This window comes from Microcaecilia unicolor, chromosome 1 (assembly GCF_901765095.1).
Source record: "Microcaecilia unicolor chromosome 1, aMicUni1.1, whole genome shotgun sequence".
NCBI classification, from domain to species: Eukaryota; Metazoa; Chordata; class Amphibia; order Gymnophiona; family Siphonopidae; genus Microcaecilia; species Microcaecilia unicolor.
In genome coordinates, this window is record NC_044031.1 from 252,865,043 (window position 1) to 252,884,805 (window position 19,763).

At 41.5% G+C, this 19,763-nt stretch overlaps 2 protein-coding genes across 4 annotated transcripts in view; one reads left to right on the forward strand and one right to left on the reverse strand.

The window, feature by feature from the left end:
- The window catches only part of ITPRID1 (ITPR interacting domain containing 1), a 249,370-nt gene extending 239,468 nt beyond the window's left edge, over positions 1–9,902 (forward strand). The window contains exons 12-13 of the mRNA XM_030205640.1: positions 6,889–7,134; positions 9,224–9,902. Of these exons, the coding sequence (XP_030061500.1) occupies positions 6,889–7,134; positions 9,224–9,280 (303 nt within the window). The 3' untranslated portion in view covers positions 9,281–9,902. The remainder of the gene's footprint in view (positions 1–6,888; positions 7,135–9,223) is intronic.
- The window catches only part of PPP1R17 (protein phosphatase 1 regulatory subunit 17), a 38,544-nt gene that overhangs the window by 1,068 nt on the left and 17,713 nt on the right, over positions 1–19,763 (reverse strand). For 2 of the 3 annotated variants that reach the window (XM_030205653.1, XM_030205661.1), the window contains one exon: positions 16,736–17,209. The exons of the other annotated variant lie outside the window; for it this stretch is intronic. In XM_030205653.1, coding sequence (XP_030061513.1) covers positions 17,130–17,209 — 80 coding nt within the window. In that variant the 3' untranslated portion in view covers positions 16,736–17,129. Of the gene's footprint in view, positions 1–16,735; positions 17,210–19,763 lie in introns of those variants that run through there. 3 annotated transcript variants of the gene reach the window in all.

A 19,763-nucleotide genomic window follows, 5' to 3' on the forward strand; every position in this document is an offset into this window, starting at 1 on the left:
CAACTGCTGTTTTTAGTTTTTTAATTTCCTTGTTTTATCATCCTGTTTGTTAAAGTTAGATGGTACTCTAGTTTTCATTAGTGCCCCCCTTCAGTTATTAAGGCAAAATTGATGGCATTATGAACACTATTGCTATACAACCCCACTAGTGTTGTCTCTTGCACCAGATACTACATTCCAGTGAGGACTAGACTTGAAGCAGTTCCAGGACCAGCTGCTCCATGAAGCAGTCTTTTATGGCATCTAGAAACCTTACCTTACGTGTCCTAATTAGACATTTATCCAGTCACTACTGGGTTAATTAAAATCCCTCTATTTTTCTTATTTCCAACTGTATTTGTATTTCTAATTTCTGTTAATATTTAATCATCTTTTTCTTCATCCTGGTCAGGTAGATGGTGGTACCAGTGGTGTAGCCATACTTCACCTTTTGTTTTAGGGGGGGGGGCAGACCTAACATGAGGGGGCACTAGACATATAGGTGTGAGTAGTGTTTGGTATACTCCTTAATAATGCCTTAGAGTGCACTTGATGACAGATTTCTAAGTAACAGTCTATCCTGCATCAAACATAAACTCCATACATACTTGTAGAGACTTCGAGCTCCTTTTACAAAGCAGTGGTAGTGATTCCCAGCACAGCAGATGCGACAAAATCCATTCAATTCCTATGAGCTTCATCGCATTCACCATGTGGGAATCACTACCATGGCTTTGTAAAAGGAGTCATTTGGAAATAGTGACATTTTTAAATAAATGTGCATTATCCCTTAGCTTAAACTTTGCCATTAAAGTAGACTTGAGTCTGGTCAACATCTCAACACACATCACAGTACCCTGCAAAATAATTACCACATGGCACATATCTTCAACTTTGCTTTATAATAAACACCTTAATAAGTTGTGTTAATAAAACAGGTGAATACTTTTGATATAGCAGTTAAATATGTAGCCTAAGAAATCTGATATAAATAATACCGACCCCTAACACTGCACACTGGACTATCAAGCTGCTAATTTAAACATATATTTTGCATCCACAGAAAGGCAAGTACTGTACATGTTACACCAGGCACTAAAACACCAATGCACTAGCTAGTGAAAAACAACAACAAAACAAACAGTACTGCAACAAGATCTCTACACAGACCCTACATGATAGCAGAATACTAAATGGACTTGGGAAAAATCCACAATTCCGGGAATAACATGTATAGAATGTTTGTACGTTTGGGAAGCTTGCCAGTTGCCCTTGACCTGGATTGGCCGCTGTTGTGGACAGGATGCTGGGCTCGATGGACCCTTGGTCTTTTCCCAGTGTGGCATTACTTATGTACTACACCTTGATCACACACACAACACAGACTCTCAACAAATAAGAAACAAGGAACTACAAATCATAGTAACATAGTAGATGACGGCAGAAAAAGACCTGCATGGTCCACCCAGTCTGCCCAACAAGATAAACTCACATGTGCCATTTTTTGTGTATACCTTACCTTGATTTGTACCTGTCTTTTTCAGGGCACAAACCGTATAAGTCTGCCCAGCACTATCCCCACCTCCCAACCACCAGTCCCGCCTCCCACCACCGGCTCTGGCACAGACCGTATAAGTCTGCCCAGCACTACCCCCACCTCCCAACCACCAGCCCTGCCTCCCACCACCGGCTAAGCTTCTGGGGATCCCTTCCTTTTGTGCAGGATTCCTTTATGTTTATCCCACGCATGTTTGAATTCCGTTACCGTTTTCCTCTCCACCACCTCCCACGGGAGGGCATTCCAAGCATCCACCACTCTCTCCATGAAAAAATACTTCCTGACATTTTTCTTGAGTCTGCCCTCCTTCAATCTCATTTCATGTCTTCTCGTTCTACCGCCTTCCCATCTCCGGAAAAGGTTCGTTTGCGGATTAATACCTTTCAAATATTTGAACGTCTGTATCATATCACCCCTGTTTCTCCTTTCCTCCAGGGTATACATGTTCAGGTCAACAAGTCTCTCCTCATACGTCTTGGAATGCAAATCCCATACCATTCTCGTAGCTTTTCTTTGCACCGCTTCCATTTTTTTAACATCCTTCACAAGATACGGCCTCCAAAACTGAACACAATACTCCAGGTGGGGCCTCACCAACGTCTTATACAGGGGTATTAAAACCTCTTTTCTTCTGCTGGTCACACCTCTCTCTATACAGCCTAGCAATCTTCCAGCTACGGCCACCGCCTTGTCACACTGTTTCGTCGCCTTCAGGTCCTCAGATACTATCACCCCAAGATCCCTCTCCCCATCCGTACCTATCAGACTCTCCCCGCCGAACACATACGTCTCCTGTGGATTTCTACTCCCTAAGTGCATCACTTTGCATTTCTTCGCATTGAATTTTAATTGCCAAACATTAGACCATTCTTCTAGCTTCCGCAGATCTTTTTTCATGCTTTCCACTCCCTCCGGAGTGTCCACTCTGTTGCAAATCTTGGTGTCATCCGCAAAAAGGCAAACTTTACCTTCTAGCCCTTCGGCAATATCACTCACAAATACATTGAATAGAATCGGCCCCAGCACCGATCCCTGAGGCACTCCACTACTGACCTTTCTCTCCTCTGAGCGAACTCCATTTACCACCACCCTCTGGCGTCTGCCCGCAAACCAGTTCCTAATCCAGTTCACCACTTCGGGTCCTATCTTCAGCCCGTCTAGTTTATTCAAGAGCCTCCTGTGGGGAACCGTGTCAAAAGCTTTACTGAAATCTAAGTAGATTACGTCCACAGCACGTCCTTGATTTAATTCTCCGGTCACCCAGTCAAAGAATTCAATGAGATTCGTTTGGCATGATTTCCCCTTTGGTAAAACCATGTTGTCGCGGATCTTGCAACGTATTTGCTTCCAAGAAATTCACTATCCTTTCCTTCAGCATCGCTTCCATTACTTTTCCAATAATTGAAGTGAGGCTTACCGGCCTGTAGTTTCCAGCTTCTTCCCTATCACCACTTTTGTGAAGAGGGACCACCTCCGCCATTCTCCAATCCCACAGAACCTCTCCCATCTCCAAGGATTTATTAAACAAATCTTTAAGAGGACCCGCCAGAACCTCTCTGAGCTCCCTCAATATCCTGGGGTGGATCCCATCCGGTCCCACTGCTTTGTCCACCTTTAGATTTTTAAGTTGTTCATACACACTCTCTTCCGTGAACGGTGCTATATCCATTCCATTCTCACATGTACTTTTGCCAGTCCATTGCGGTCCTGCTCCAGGATTTTCTTCTGTGAAAACAGAACAAAAGTATCTATTTAGCAAATTTGCTTTTTCTTCATCATTATCTATATAGCGGTTCTCAGCATCTTTCAGTCTCACAATGCCCTTTTTAGTCTTCCTCCATTCACTAATATATCTGAAGAAGGTAATAAAAATCAGTAATAAAAATATGAACTAGAAACCTCAAAATCAGATTCTGCACACAGCACTAACAGAGAAGTAGAAACTTAAATGCAAAATATCAGAGATACACATTTCCAAAAGTTAACATATTCCAATTAATAAATACAAAATAAAATACTTTTTTTTAACTTTTGTTGTCTGAACATATTATTTTTCTATTGGCTTTGGTCCCAGTATCTCTTGTCTGCTTTTCCCTATTTGTTTTTTCTTGACTTTGCAGGATCTCCTATTCATTTGACATTTCCTCTCTATCCATGTCCACTGTTCATCATTTCTCTGTCCCTATGCATCCTGCTTTCATCTCCCCTCTGTGTCGCTGACCCTGTCCTTTTCTCCATGTTCAGCATCTCCCCTCTGGGTTCCTACCTTGACCTATTCCCTTTGTCCCTAATCCTCCTCCTATGATCAACATTGCTCCTGTATCACTATCCCTCACCCCCCCCCCCCCCCCCCATGATCAGCATTGCTCCTGTATGTCCATATCCCCTCTCTGCCCAGTGTTGTGTCCCTCTCCTTATGCTCCCTCAGTGCCCAGCATCTCTTCTCTGTCACCCTAATGCTCCCCTTTCTCTTCCCTTCCTCCTGCCCCCTACCCTGAGGCCAATGTGTCCTCAATTCCCATCACCCTTTCATAGTCCAATGTCTCTCCCCCTTTCCCCAAGTTCAGCCTCTCTTTCTCTCCCTCCCACCAGCTAGTCCACATCTAACAATCCCCTCCCTCCGGAGTCTAGCACCCCTTCCTCTATGTCCATCATCCCCCTAAAAGGTCCAGCAGAGCAGAGCGGTTTCCTCTCTCCCTCCATCCTGTAGGTCCCGCATCTCTCCCCTTTCCTCCCCCCCCCCCCCCAAGTCCAGCACCTCTTCCTCTCTGCTCTTCACCCTCCCCAAAAAAGGTCCATCAGAGCAGCACCTGCACCTCTCTCCCTCCATCCTATAGATCCAGAATCTTTCCCCTTCCCTCCCCCACCTAGTCCAGCATCTCTTCCTGTCTGTCCATCATCCCCCCCCCCCCAAAAGGTACAGCAGCAGTACCTGCACCTCTCTCTCTTCATCCTGTAGATCCTGCATCTCTCCCCTTCCATCCTCCCCATCTCCCATGTGGTTCCAGAACATCTTCCTGTCTGTCCATCACCCCTCTCAAAGGTTCAGCAGAGCAATACCTGCATCTTTCCCCTTCCCTCCCTCTCCTCCTCTCATGGTGCAGTTCCAGTGTCTCTCCCTTTCCCTCCCTCTGATAATCCCTGGCATTTACCATAATCGCTGCTGGTAGCAGCATTGCAGCAATTATAATAGTCTGCCTCAGAGCCTCGGCCTTCTCCGCTAAATGTCCCACCTCCTCTGCTGCAACTTCCTGTTCTGCATAGTCAGGATGTATGGCTGAGAAAGCTGAGGCTCTGAGGCAGACTGCTATAATTGCTACAGTGGCAGTGCTGCTACTGGCAGCGATCAAGGGTATTAGAGAGATGCAAGATGCCAGCATACCTGGGGTAGGAGAGGAAACCACTCTGTTGTTGATTGCTGTGTTGGGCTGTTGCTTATGTGACTGGGGAGGCCTCCCCAAGCCTCTTATACTGGGCTGGGGGGGGGGCGGGCTAAGTAAAGCTTAGGGCACGCTAAATGCTAATAAGCCCTTTTTGTACTTATAAACTAATTAGTATTTAGCATGTGCTAATTCCATTAGCATGCACTAAGCTTTAGTAAATAGGCCCCTTAGTTTTATACATTATAACTTTCCAGTCTCCATACAGTGCGCAAGAGAAACTGGGACACTTGCCTTGCCATCGTGATACATGTGGGTGGAGTGGGACTGTTCCAGGAGTGCTTGGGGGTGTGTCACACAGAGCACATTTCTAGCTTGCTATGCTTGTCATTCAGATTTGCCTTCTGTCACGAAACGCTTAGCACCCACCTGGAGCTAACCCTGCAGCCACCTAAAGAGCACTGCTCATGTCCGCCTGTACCTGTGCACATGCTCTACACTGGCATACCCTCCACTCCACTGCACTGGGTTTCTCTTGCTTCTGGGCAAGTCTCTCACTCAAAAGTTATTTCCCTGGTGGTTTCTAAGGACACTGGGGCCACAATCCCAGGGGTCTCAGTGTTCCTAGAAAATACCTACAGACTAAGAACATAAACCACCAGGATTCTTAGCCAGTCCAGGACAACAGAGCTAATAAACTAATAGGTTTATTATCAGGAAAGTGGAACAGTGAATGGTGAAAAAAAGGTATAAACAGCAAACAATAACAGGTAAATTAACAGGTATCAACATAAAAACTAACTAGACACTTTCTTACTACCTGAGTAGTACCTGGGGAGTTCAGGAAAATAACGACTCACAGGTTTTGAACAGGGTCTCAGTGCAGCGGTCTTTACTCTCCACACTCCCTCTCTGAGATTAGGGTAATCCATCACATTCTAGCTGGATTTTGTACTTCAGGGCTAATCAGAGCCCAGAGCATTAGCACTGAAGGGTATTTGGTCAATAGCAGTGCAGGTTACTTTCCCTCAGGGCTTAAGCTGAAAGAAAAACAGTCACCTCTGCAACAGCTTTAAAGTAGAGGACAGACACCACCAGCTGGCCTAACAAGAGAAATACATGTCATAAAAATAGTAATACAAATCACAGTCATGAAATGCTCCATTTTGCCACTGTCCTTTGAAATACCTCACTCCAACCCATGTGCTCTTGAATGTCAACTTTCTTCACCAAGGTCCAGTTTCAAAGCTGTTCTGCTAGTGTAGTGTAGTGTAGTGTAGTGTAGTGGTTAGAGCACTAGTCTTGCAATCCAGTGGTGGCCAGTTTAAATCCCACTGCTGCTCCTTGTGATCTTGGACAAGTCACTTAATCCTCCATTGCTTCAGGTAGAAACTTAGATTGTGAGCCCTCCTGGGACAGAGAAATATCCAGAGTACCTGAATGTAACTCACCTTGAGCTACTACTGAAAAAGGTGTGAGCAAAATTAAAATAAATAAGTATCAGCAGTCAGGTTGCACTTGATTAAGGTAGAATCCTTCCTTTTGGAATAGGTTCTCCTTCTCCAAATGTTGCTGAGATCCCAAAGAATCTAAAGTTTTCGTCTCTGCATCCTTGTCTCATCCATGCATTGGGACTCTGGAGCTTAGCCTGCCTATGGGGTCCTCCACATAAAATAAGGAACATTTCTGCAGATGCTACCATTAAAAATCCAGATTTCAATTTCCTATCGAAGTCTAAAATTGACTTATGTAACTTCCTTCCTGCACATTTCTATGTTGTTGGTAGGAACATCTGCTACAGTAGCTGGCTCCTCCCCAGCACTCTTGGCAAGTGAATCTTAAATCCACCAGCCACTTCCCTAATTATAAACTTGCTACTGAAAGTTTCAGAATTTTAGTGTTGTAATAAGAAATTAAATAGTATAATAACTTTTACAGAAATAAGTTACTTCTTTTTGTTTTCCTGTCCAGCAGTTGGAACAGCTATTAGAAGAACAGTCAAAACTATGTTCAGAGCTTGACTTCTTTAATTGGCGGGAAGAAGAAAAGACTACTTCAGATGTTTCTCTGTCTTCAGGTTCTACATCTCATTTAGTAGCTGAATGTCTTACCACTGTATCTTCAGAAGAGGAATCAAAGGAAATACCTGTGGATTGCAAGGAAAGAAAAGGACTTCCTGCACAGCCAAAAATGGATTTTAGCAGTTTTCTACAGAATGTAAGAACTATGGGCCTAATATTTAAAGCAATTTAAGGGGGCAAGAGAGGCTCCCTCCCACTCCCGCAACTTAATTCACACTCACTGGGATAAATATGGAGACTAATCATCCATTTTGAAAGTGGGCAGGAGAGGGGCATTTTATGGGTGGAGTTGGGAAGGAGTTGACAGTTATTTGGATGCCGTCAGTATTCAGTGCCAGTGTTCACTTTGCTAACTAGGCATGTAGGATCATGTAAATAGCAGTCCTAACTTGGCCTGTTTAGCTATGTGGATGCCAGCACTGACTACCAACCAGACTAGTGGGTTGCCTTTCAAGGATGGTAACAGAGATGTGGTAACAAAGGGAGCCCAGTAATCCATGCTGCAACACTTTTAGCAGGGTTGAAAAGGCAGTGATTCATCAGTCAAGAGTTGACAGAGTCAAGACATGATTAGAGGGAGTTTAAATCTGGGTCATAGGGGTCCTGAATGGATAACATGAGGATATTGCTAGTGTAGAAGTAAGAGGTAATAGACAAATTCTGGATTAGGGAGGCAAATGGGCTCAGGAAGATATTAAAGAGAAGAGAGGAAAGAACTGAACACTGAGAGACACTACACATCATAGGAAAAGGATCACTTAAACAGGCAGTGTGACTGAGAAGAACCGCTCTGAGAGGAAATAAGAGAACCATGGAAACAATGTAATATCAATGTCAGAAAGTCTAGAAAGAAGTAACAAGTGAACAGTAAGGTCCAAAACAGCAGTGAGGTCTAGCGACACTACAAGTACCTCATTACACTTAAGGCAAAATGAAGATCATTTAATAAAGATGCAAGTCTAGTCTTCTTGCTATGACTGTGACTGTTGTTAGGTGAATCCCAATTGAATATCATCTGGGAGCTGCAAAAGTTCCGGTGGCCAGCACGCGTCCAGTGAGATGCACGTATTCAATGTCAGTGCCCAGACATGGCTCAGCATTGAATAGCTGGGTCTAATTTAGCCAGCAACAGTCAGCACACAAAAAAACAATGACTGCTGCCGATTGAATATCGATCTTTATGTATTCTAATTACTCTCTATTGCAACTAAAATATAGGACGCTGTGTAGTAAGTCATATTTAAAATAATATACACAGTGTCTGGAAAAAACGAGACCTCAACATTTTTCCAAATAACCAGTAAATGTCCTACTGCAGCAGAAACTTCTGCCTGAAATTCGAGACACTTCTGAGTACTTTATATTTCAATAGAATGGAGCTCCAGCATATTGAGCTCGCAAAACAGCTGAGATCTTAATTAATGAAACCCCCAGAATTTATTGAGCCAACGACTCAGTGGCATTGAAGACTTTGTGAATGTGTCAAGGTTGAACACTTTGAATACAAATTATAAATTAAGAAAGAAAAAACATTATACAAATGTGTTTTCAAAAATCTTCTAATGTTTAAACAAATTGTAAGGGGTCTAATTTTTTTCTGGACACCATGTAGATCTGAAGTCATGAAGAAAAAATTGCTTGTAACTCTTAAAGACTATGGGGTCCTTTTGCAAAGGTGCGCTACCGTTTTTAGCATGCGCTAATGATTAGCATGTGTTAAATGCTAGAGATATGGGCATCTCTAGTGTTTAGCACATGCATATCTAATGCACTCACTAAAAACGCTAGCGTTCCTTTGTAAAAGATGTGTTTGGTATCCAAAGTTCACGCACTATATTTTTTCCTGGTTGGTCCTTTAAGAATTTGGGCTAAGTATCAGGCTTAATATCTGGTAAAGTTAAGTAGCAAAGTTGTCCAACTAATGTTAGCCAGAAGGAGGAGGAGGAAATCAGAATCCAGGGGGAATAAATATAGGGCATTTCTATATACTGATCCCTGCCGATATTCTTCCAAAACGTGCATAAATATCTCCAATCCTCACTCATATGCAAATACCAGGATTGAAGATGAATGTTATGATTATTAGTTTGCCAGGCCCTAATTCTTATTATTACTGTTCCATCTATAAATGTTATATTTATGTCCTAAAAAAAAGTAAAGGTTACCTGTATTTTCTCCATTTTCATTTTTCTAAGCATATCAATTTTTTCTCTTTTTCTTTTCAGCTTAAAAAATCCTTCCAAAATCCTTTTGGCAGTGACACAGCAGAAGTAAGGAAATGATGGATCAGCAAAAGAAAAAGAATTTAAAAACAACAACTCCCGAACAACTTCTGCTAGCTGCAATAGTCTTATTTCCTTTATGTTGACATTATGAGTTCAGGTTGCCAAAGGTCATTGTACCAATAGAGGAACAGAATTAAGTCTGATAGCTCTGTGCAGGTTAATAAGGTTAGAAGTGCATTTAACATATCTGACGATTTGTTAGATCCACTGTATGATGTAAAATGCCACCTGACCTGTAATCTACAGCTTTCTTAATCATTGCTAGAGTCTCGCTGGGTGTTTCATATTACATCAGAACTGCTACTCGCACATTGTGTAATGATAATGTGGACTCTTTAAGAAAGTTTCAACTGTGTTTAAAAAGAATTCCTTTCTCTCACTGTAATTCAGTAAAATGTGTAGACAAGGCATGTTTTACACTACACTAAACATAATTGTCACAAAATTCACAGATGATATCCTATGTTAGAAGGGTTTTAAAAACAAGTTTTGAACATGTTCCTGGAAGAAAAGTCCATAAATAATGATTGAGGTGGACTGGGAGAAAATCCACTGCTTATTCCTAGGATAAACAGTATGGAATCTATTTACTCTCGTGAGATCTTGCCAGGTACTTGTGACTTGGGTTGGCCACTGCTGGAAACAGGATACTGGGTTTGATGGACCTTCAGTCTGTCCCAGTGCAGCAATACATATATATTTACGTACTTATGTGCTTATAACACAAGCATATTAAGTAGGATTAATATGAGAGGAGGGGAAAGGATTTGGGATGTAGCCCATGTCTTTCAGTTGTAGCACAATTTTTAAAATGGAATTGCATCCACTTTCATTTTGAAAATTTACCAGTACTCTGTGTGCACATGCTTTGTTTTAAAATTAGCCTCATAGCGTCTCATAGAGAAATGCAAAACGTCAAGTTATAAGAAGACTTGGTTAAGACAAAGCAGACTTTAGTTGGCATGACAACAAGAGTTAGAGGAAGACTGAGGAAAGGAATGGAGTAGAAACAGTTTGCATGTGGAAGAGAAATGACATAGAATGAGCCTGGGATGCATACTACCTGATTGTATGTAGAAGGACTGCAAGGGACGAGAGTGCTGCAGAGAGTTTCACAGGGTGACCCTAGCATCACTAATTCCCTTAGCAATAGGAGACATATTTTGCCTGTGCTGGTGGTCATTCAGGGGTAGTATATGGCCTGGGAGCAACATGGATTTATAGGTCTCAGAATTTTTTCTGCTTGATCCCAAGAAACCAAGGGAGGAGTCAGGAGGTCCCAGAAGTCATATAAGAGTCTTTGGCGTCTTTTCTGGTGCTTGGAAGCAAGGGGAGCTGTATCCAGAAGTCGACAACCTTGTGAGGGTTGAGCCCTAAAGTACGACCCTGATCTTAAGGCAAAGGAACAGGAAGGTGCTAAAAGAAGGAACATGGAAAAGAATACTAAAAGGAACAAGAGACTGGTACTCCAGAAGGAAGAAGAGGTATAAGAGAAGGCTACCCAGTATTGGGAGGTGTTGCCTGCAGGTTGAGGTGAGTGAGTTTAGGAGCCAAGAGACCTGTACATGCCAGGAAACTGGATGACTATGGCGATCCAGGAGGTGAGGAGCCTGAGTGCAGCTATGAAACGTGTGAGAGGTCCCTGTGTCTGAAAACTGTATCTACAGTGTGGAAGTTGTGCAGGAAGAGGATGTGAAGAGGAGGAAGGAGTTGGACTAATGGAAACTTAGTTAGTAGGAGAGGAGATCATGTGTGTGAGTAACTGATAGGGAGGATGGGGAGGGATGAGGCTAAGGGAGGGGATAACAATGTTAATGTCAAGTCTTTATGGAATGTAGTATAAGGTTCTGAGGTGTGTGTAAGTGAAGTTGACTTGTTCTCTCATCTTCAATAAAAAAAATGTTTAAAAAAAAATTACACGTTGACTGAAGAAATATTTTCTCCAATTCATTTTAAATTTACTACTTTGTAGCTTCATTGCATGACCACTAGTCCTAGTATTTTTGGAAAGAGTAAACAAACGATTCACGTCTACCCATTCCAATCCATTCATTATTTTATAGACCTATATCATATCTCCCCTCAGCAGTCTTTTCTCATAAGTACATAAATACATAAGTAGTGCCATACTGGGAAAGACCAAAGGTCCATCTAGCCCAGCATCCTGTCACCGACAGTGGCCAATCCAGGTCAAGGGCACCTGGCACGCTCCCCAAACGTAAAAACATTCCAGACAAGTTATACCTAAAAATGCGGAATTTTTCCAAGTCCATTTAATAGCGGTCTATGGACTTGTCCTTTAGGAATCTATCTAACCCCTTTTTAAACTCCGTCAAGCTAACCGCCCGTACCACGTTCTCCGGCAATGAATTCTAGAGTCTAATTACACGTTGGGTGAAGAAAAATTTTCTCCGATTCGTTTTAAATTTACCACACTGTAGCTTCAACTCATGCCCTCTAGTCCTAGTATTTTTGGATAGCGTGAACAGTCGCTTCACATCCACCCGATCCATTCCACTCATTATTTTATACACTTCTATCATATCTCCCCTCAGCCGTCTCTTCTCCAAGCTGAAAAGCCCTAGCCTTCTCAGCCTCTCTTCATAGGAAAGTCGTCCCATCCCCACTATCATTTTCGTCGCCCTTCGCTGTACCTTTTCCAATTCTACTATATCTTTTTTGAGATACGGAGACCAGTACTGAACACAATACTCCAGGTGCGGTCGCACCATGGAGCGATACAACGGCATTATAACATCCGCACACCTGGACTCCATACCCTTCCTAATAACACCCAACATTCTATTCGCTTTCCTAGCCGCAGCAGCACACTGAGCAGAAGGTTTCAGCGTATCATCGACGACGACACCCAGATCCCTTTCTTGATCCGTAACTCCTAACGCGGAACCTTGCAAGACGTAGCTATAATTCGGGTTCCTCTTACCCACATGCATCACTTTGCACTTGTCAACATTGAACTTCATCTGCCACTTGCACGCCCATTCTCCCAGTCTCGCAAGGTCCTCCTGTAATCGTTCACATTCCTCCTGCGACTTGACGACCCTGAATAATTTTGTGTCATCGGCGAATTTAATTACCTCACTAGTTATTCCCATCTCTAGGTCATTTATAAATACATTAAAAAGCAACGGACCCAGCACAGACCCCTGCGGGACCCCACTAACTACCCTCCTCCACTGAGAATACTGGCCACGCAATCCTACTCTCTGCTTCCTATCTTTCAACCAGTTCTTAATCCATAATAATACCCTACCTCCGATTCCATGACTCAGCAATTTCTTCAGGAGTCTTTCGTGCGGCACTTTGTCAAACGCCTTCTGAAAATCCAGATATACAATATCAACCGGCTCCCCATTGTCCACATGTTTGCTTACCCCCTCAAAAAAATGCATTAGATTGGTGAGGCAAGACTTCCCTTCACTAAATCCGTGCTGACTTTGTCTCATCAGTCCATGTTTTTGTATATGCTCTGCAATTTTATTCTTAATAATAGCCTCCACCATCTTGCCCGGCACTGACGTCAGACTCACCGGTCTATAATTTCCCGGATCTCCTCTGGAACCCTTCTTAAAAATCGGAGTAACATTGGCTACCCTCCAGTCTTCCGGTACTACACTCGATTTTAGGGACAGATTGCATATTTCTAACAGTAGCTCCGCAAGTTCATTTTTTAGTTCTATTAATACTCTGGGATGAATACCATCAGGTCTCCAAGCTGAAGAGCCCTAGATGCTTTAGTCTTTCCTCATAGGGAAGTCTTCCCATCCCATTTATCATTTTTGTTGCCCTTCTCTGTACCTTTTCTAATTCCACTATTTCTTTTGAGATGAGGTGACCAGAATTGCACACAATATTCAAGATGCAGTTGCACCATGGAGCAATACAAAGGCATTATAATGTCCTCATTTTTGTTTTCCATTCCTTTCCTGATAGTACCTAACATTCTATTTGCTTTTATAGCCGCCGCCATACACTGAGCAGAAGGTTTCAACGTATCATCAACGATGATGCTTAGATCCCTTTCCTGGTTGGTGACTCCTAATATGGAACCTTGCATTATGTTGGGTTCCTCTTTCCCACATGCATCACTTTGCACTTGCTCAGGTTAAACATCTTCTGTCATTTGGATGCCCAGTCTCGTAAGGTCCTCTTGTAATTTTTCACAATCCTCTTGCAATTTAACAACTTTGAATAACTTTATGTTGTCAGCAAATGTAATTATCTCACTGGTTACTCCCATCTTTAGATCATTTATAAATATGTTAAAAAGCAGTGTTCCCAGCACAGACCCCATGCGGAACACCACTATCTACCCTTCTCCATTTAGAATACTGACCATTTAACTGTACTCTCTGTTTTCTATCTTTTAACCAGTTTTTAATCCACAATAGAACACTACCTCCTATCCCATGACTTTCCAATTTCTTCTGGAGTATTTTATGAGGTACTTTGTCAAATGCCTTTTGAAAATCCAGATATACAATATCGACCAGCTCACCTTTATCCACATGTTTATTCACCCCTTCAAAGACATGTAATAGATCGGTGAGGCAAGATTTCCCTTTACTAAATCCGTGTTGGCTTTGTCTCATTAATCCATGCTTTTGAATATGCTCTGCAATTTTGCTGTTTATAATAGTCTCTACCATTTTGCCCGGCACCGACGTCAGCACTCACCGGTCTATAATTTCCCGGATAACCTCTGAAACCTTTTTTAAAAATCAGCGTTATATTGGCCACCCTCTACTCTTCCAGAACCATGCTTGATTTTAAAGATAAATTACATATTACTAACAATAGCTCTGCAAGTTCATTTTTCAGTTCTATCAGTACTCTGGGATGAATATCATCCAGTCCAGGCTATTTGCTACTCTTCCATTTGTCAAATTGCGCCATTATATCCTCTAGGTTTATAAAGATTTCATTCAGTTTCTCTGATTCATCAGCTTTGAATACCATTTCTAGACTGGTATCTCTCCCAAATCTTCCTCAGTGAAGACCGAAGGAAAGAATTAATTTAATCTCTTCACTATGACTTTGTGTTCACTGAGTGCCCCTTTTACCCCTCGGTCATCTTGAGGTCCAACTGATTCTTATGTTGGCTTCTTGCTTTTAATATACCTAAAAAAATGTTTACTATATGTTTTTGCCTCTTATGCAATCTATTTTTCAAAGTCCCTCTTTGCCTTCCTTATCAGCACTTTGCATTTGACTTGCTATTCCTTATGCTGCTGTTTCTTATTATTTTCAGTTGGGTCCTTCTATTTTCTGTAGGATTTTCTTTTAGCTATAATAGCTTTCTTCACTTCACTTTTTAACCATATTGGCTGTCGCTTGGACTTCCTTCCGTCTTTTTTAATACATGGAATATATTTGGCCTGGGCTTCCAGGATGGTATTTTTGAACAGCAATCACGCCTGATGTACATTTTTGACCTTCACAGCTGCTCCTCTAAGTTTCAATGCCGGGCCATTTCCGGTGACCAGCATTGAATATCTGGTTTATTTTTGGCCAGTATAAACTAACTGGCTAAGTTTAAACTGGCCAAAGATATTCCAGTTATTTAAGCAGTCCAATGTGGCCGTTTACAATAGCCGGTGATGTGCTGGATATCCAGGGATAGCTGGTTATATCGTACAGTATAGCCAGTTATTTTCTAGCCACTATCTGGGAATATTCAGTGGGGGATAGCTGGCTGGCTGTCTCCTGCTGAATATCACCGGATAGCTGGTTAAGAGCCATTTAACCAGCCAGGTGCCATTCCTGGCCAGTTAAATTGTTTTGAATATCGGGAGAACAAAGTTTAGTGAATAAAAATAAGCATATCTCATGAAAAAAATGTAGATTGTCTTGAAAAAGTTGTATGAACATTTATCTATTCCTTGACTGTTTAGGATGGCAACTATTCAGTTTGCATAATATAGTATCAACTTTATCACAGTATACATGACCCTCATTATTCATTTGTCAGTAGACATGTACTGTCATAATGTAATTAACAGCTGAGGAAATCCATTGAGTATTCTCCCATTGTGATGTCAACTCAAGAGAGAGACATTTTTCTACACATTGATCAATATGCTGGATTTTTCTGTGTGTGTTTTGCTTTTGCTCGTTTATGGTGCCATGAATTTTTATTCCCAACTAGCCAGAGAATCTTCCCTTAACTTATAACTCTTCCCAATCAACTTAGTCCAGTTATTGTAGTGACAATTAGGGCTTTTTGTAGCATTCAATAATCATTAGTTCTCCATATGACCACTAGGTGTCACTATTTCATCATAATTGGCACTCCCTCCCTCCCTATCTAGCAGCAGAACACAGTGTTCCCAGTAACAGACTGACCCAGGGACCAGGAGATCTTTATCTAGGAATCAAACCCAGATTCCTTAAATGGCGGAACACAGCACTGCCATTGTGCCACTTGGCCAGTCTATGCTGCCTTGTTTTAATATGTTCTAAAGCATTTAGGGGTCCACTCTATAGAATGCAAATGTACTGAGAGAAAGGGGAAAATAAACTAAAATGAAATATCTGTAATTGTTGGTATAAAATACATTGTTACAATGAAAAAGAAATTAAAATTAATACCATACAGGAGACTTGCATATATATGAAGAATAAAAATAATGTTTAATAAAATGCTCATTTACTTTTCCATACCTTATCTTGTCTTGTCTACTGTATTCTACATCAAGGAGTTAGAATTCCTTCACATACAATATATTTCCTAACTCTAGAGTTCCAGGATCCATCACAGCCCTTCTAAGAGGGGATATCCTGACAGTTCAGATTTGCACTTTATAGTGTAAACCAAGCACTGGAAGGGTAAGGGAACAGGGAACCAGCTCTCTAATTCTGTCCTCAGGTAAGTAATTGATTCTTGTAGGGAAAATATACAAATCCACACTGCCACAATTTCTCCTGCCAACTTTTGCAAGGAGGATAAGAATTGCTCTCTCTCTTTCCTGGAGAATTCTAGGGGTCACTATCCAGCTTATTTTCGAAAGAGAAGGCTAGCCATCTTCCGACACAAATCGGGAGATGGCTGGCCATCTCTCAAGGCTGGCAAAATCGACATTATCGAAAGCTGATTTTGGCCAGCCTCAACTGCAGTCTTTTGCGGAGCCGACCAAACTTCAAACTAGGCCCACCCATAGCTACGCCACTGTTATAACCCACTATGATATTGATTAGAAAGGTGATAGAGAAAGCACATTAAACTAAACCATTTTCCCTGACATGATTTTACATTACTAACCAATAAGCAATTGAGAAATGGAGCCATGATTCGTCACCCTATATATTTTGCTGCACTACAAGTAATGGGTCATTCAGCGCAAAATAAATGTCAAAAACACAAAACACTACGTATAGTCCAAAGTCCAAAGCAAGGGTTGAGGATGCCACAAAACACAACCAGCCAACAGGATGAAGTGAAAGAGTCTTTTATTCAAAGCACCAGTAACTGGACCTGACATGGTCCATGTTTCTGCGGTAAAACCACCTGCTTCAAGAGTCACAATACAACTTGCTAAGCAAAGGTTAAATAACAGGGAATCCTGGTGCAAAACACCAGCACAGACAAGTACATCCATCTGTAGATGTGCATATTGGATTGCTGTTTGTTTCTCAGGCGTTTCTGCGTCCGTCCGACACTACAGACAGATTTACTTGGCTTGTCCTTCTGCAGGTAAACTTGTATCTACCCATGTAAAATATTTTATTATTGTTCCCTAGATAAGTAATTTAAAAGTAATTGTTTTTAAGGCATTTCAACTATCCTAGATGTTTTCCGTAGTCATCCTTTCATAAAGAACAAAAGTTAAACAGGATTTTTTTCTCTGTCTTTTTCTTCAACTTCCACAATTGTTGTCCTGTTTTCAATCTTAAGAAGTTTGCCACCTAAAAAGAAAAAACAAAAAACAAATAATACAAAACAAAAAGAAAATTACAAAAAGGTTAAGGCCAAAATTCTATATATGGTGCCTGAAAATCCGCGCAGAAACCGAAGCGAATTCTATAACATTGTGCATAATTTAATTGGTTAACTAACTAATCAGCACTGTTAAATGGATGTTAACAAGCAATTCCCAACACTAATTGGCATTTCTTGAGATTTACACGCACAGCTCGCTACTCACGCATCCGGCTTCTCCTATATAAGTGCACAACTATGGAATGGCCTCCCAAAGTGGTGAAAACAATCCATGACCACCCGAACTTCACTAAAAACCAACCTCTTCAAAAAGGCCTACCCCAACGACCCCACGTAAACCTCTTCACTCAGGAACATAACATGACTAATGGTCGTACTGGACATCACGCAATCTTCATCCCTTCCGATCCTCCACATATACCTCATTCGATCACTATACAACCTATATTTGTTATCAACTAACTGGGTAATCGCCTTTGACGGTACTATGTAAGCCACATTGAGCCTGTAAATAGGTGGGAAAATGTGGGGTACAAATGCAACAAATAAATAAGTGTATTCTATAACGTGGTGTGCTTAAACTCTAAGTCGCATAGTTGAAAAGGGGGCATGGCTATGGGCTGGGCATAGGTGTTTCTAAAATCTATGTGCATTATTATAGAGTACACCCGATCAGCGTCTAATTTGGGCGTCGGGATTTACACCAAGTAAAAAATGGCCTAACTAGATGTGACCAAATTTGGTCGCATGGCAAGCTGCTCAGCGTATTCTATATACCGCATGGAAATTTAATTCTATTCTATAACATTTAGACATACTTTAGATAATATGCCTAGGTGTAATTTTTTTCCATGTGGATTTTCAGTCGCCATTTACAGAATCCAGCCCTAAGCGCTCAGAGTTGGGTGCCATTTATAGAATAGCATTTGGCGCCAGGATCTATGCCCAATTTAAGGCACAAGGGTTTGCACAAGGTAAAATCTGGTGCAAACTCTCAAGCCTAAATTACGCATGGATCTCCCTTATTCTATAAAAATGCTCACAAATTCCAGGAACGCCCCTGATCCTCCCATGCTCCTCCCATGGCTGCATCTTCTTTTTGAATCTACACATAAAATGTACAGGTGGTTCCCAGTGCCTAAAAATGTACATGTAAATTTTAATTGATGTCAATTAGTGCTGATGATTGATTATTCACATAAAACTGGAGAATTTAATTTATACCTCTGCGGGGACCATCATATACCTATGCTTTATAAACCTTCCCAGGCACAAATTCACTTCTATAAAACTTTTATAGAAAATAAAAATTTTATAGAAGTGAATTTGTGCCTGGGAAGGTTTATAAAGCATGGGTAGATGATTGATTATTAGCAGCCAATTCGTGGTGCTAATTAGCTTGTTATTCAATTAAATTACACACAGAAATTGGGCACGCGCCCAAATTTCCACATGCAATTTTGGACACCATATCTAGAATTAGGCCATTAATGACATCATTATATAAAGGTTAAATAACTTTGTAAGCTCCAATACCAAGATAATAAGTAACTTTGATTGACCTATTATGTCACAGTTACAGTGTTTTGACAACTTTTTACAATATACTTCCATGCCAAGTACTCATGATTTGTACATGAATGTACAACAATGTATCAGAGATTATAATAAGGATTAAAGTAGGAAACATGGGTTGATCCAGTGTTCCGCGACTACCCAGTGGAATTCCTTTCTACAATCTTGTGCACTGAGAAAACAAAACACAACAACTATGGAATTTTGAAAGGCTTAGTTACTAAAAGGTACTAAAGTAGCACATTAATGCACCATTTTTATGATATTTACCATTGCAAGGAACATACATTTCCCACACACACCCCCCCTTCACCTTTGAACCCTAAAATTTTAAACAGCCAGCAAGCCCTGAGTTAGCCTTATTAGGCACCTAATCCTACCTTCTACTCCCCCTGGCATAACCCACCTATCCCAAAACAGCTAGGTAGTGATCCTGTCTCCAGTCCAAAGCCCATCCAATACAATTTGCCAAAAGAAAGAATTGCCCCCGACCCACCACCAAGAGCCAGTGGAGGTCTTCCCAGGCACTCCTACCTTACTAATGTTAAAATTCATAAAATAAATTAGATCACTTTGGGAGGTTACTGTTTTGGTATGTCCTGTAGGAGTGTTTTGGGCACAGGGATTGTGGCTTTCAGCTAGCTATACTGGATGGGTGGAGGAGGAGGAGGGGGTGTTGAACTGGGGACTATAAGGGGAGAAGCTGTGCTTTGGGGAGGATAATTTGGTGCTTCGGGTAGTGGTTCCCAAACCTGGTCCTGGAGGCACCCTAGCCAGTCAGATTTTCATGATATCCACAATGAATATTCATGAGAGATATTTGCACGCACTGCCTCCACTGCATGCAGATCTCTCATGAATATTCACTGTGGGTATCCTGAAAACCTGACTGGCTGGGGTGCCTGCAGGACCAGGTTTGGGAAGCACTGGGGTAGCGTAAATGTA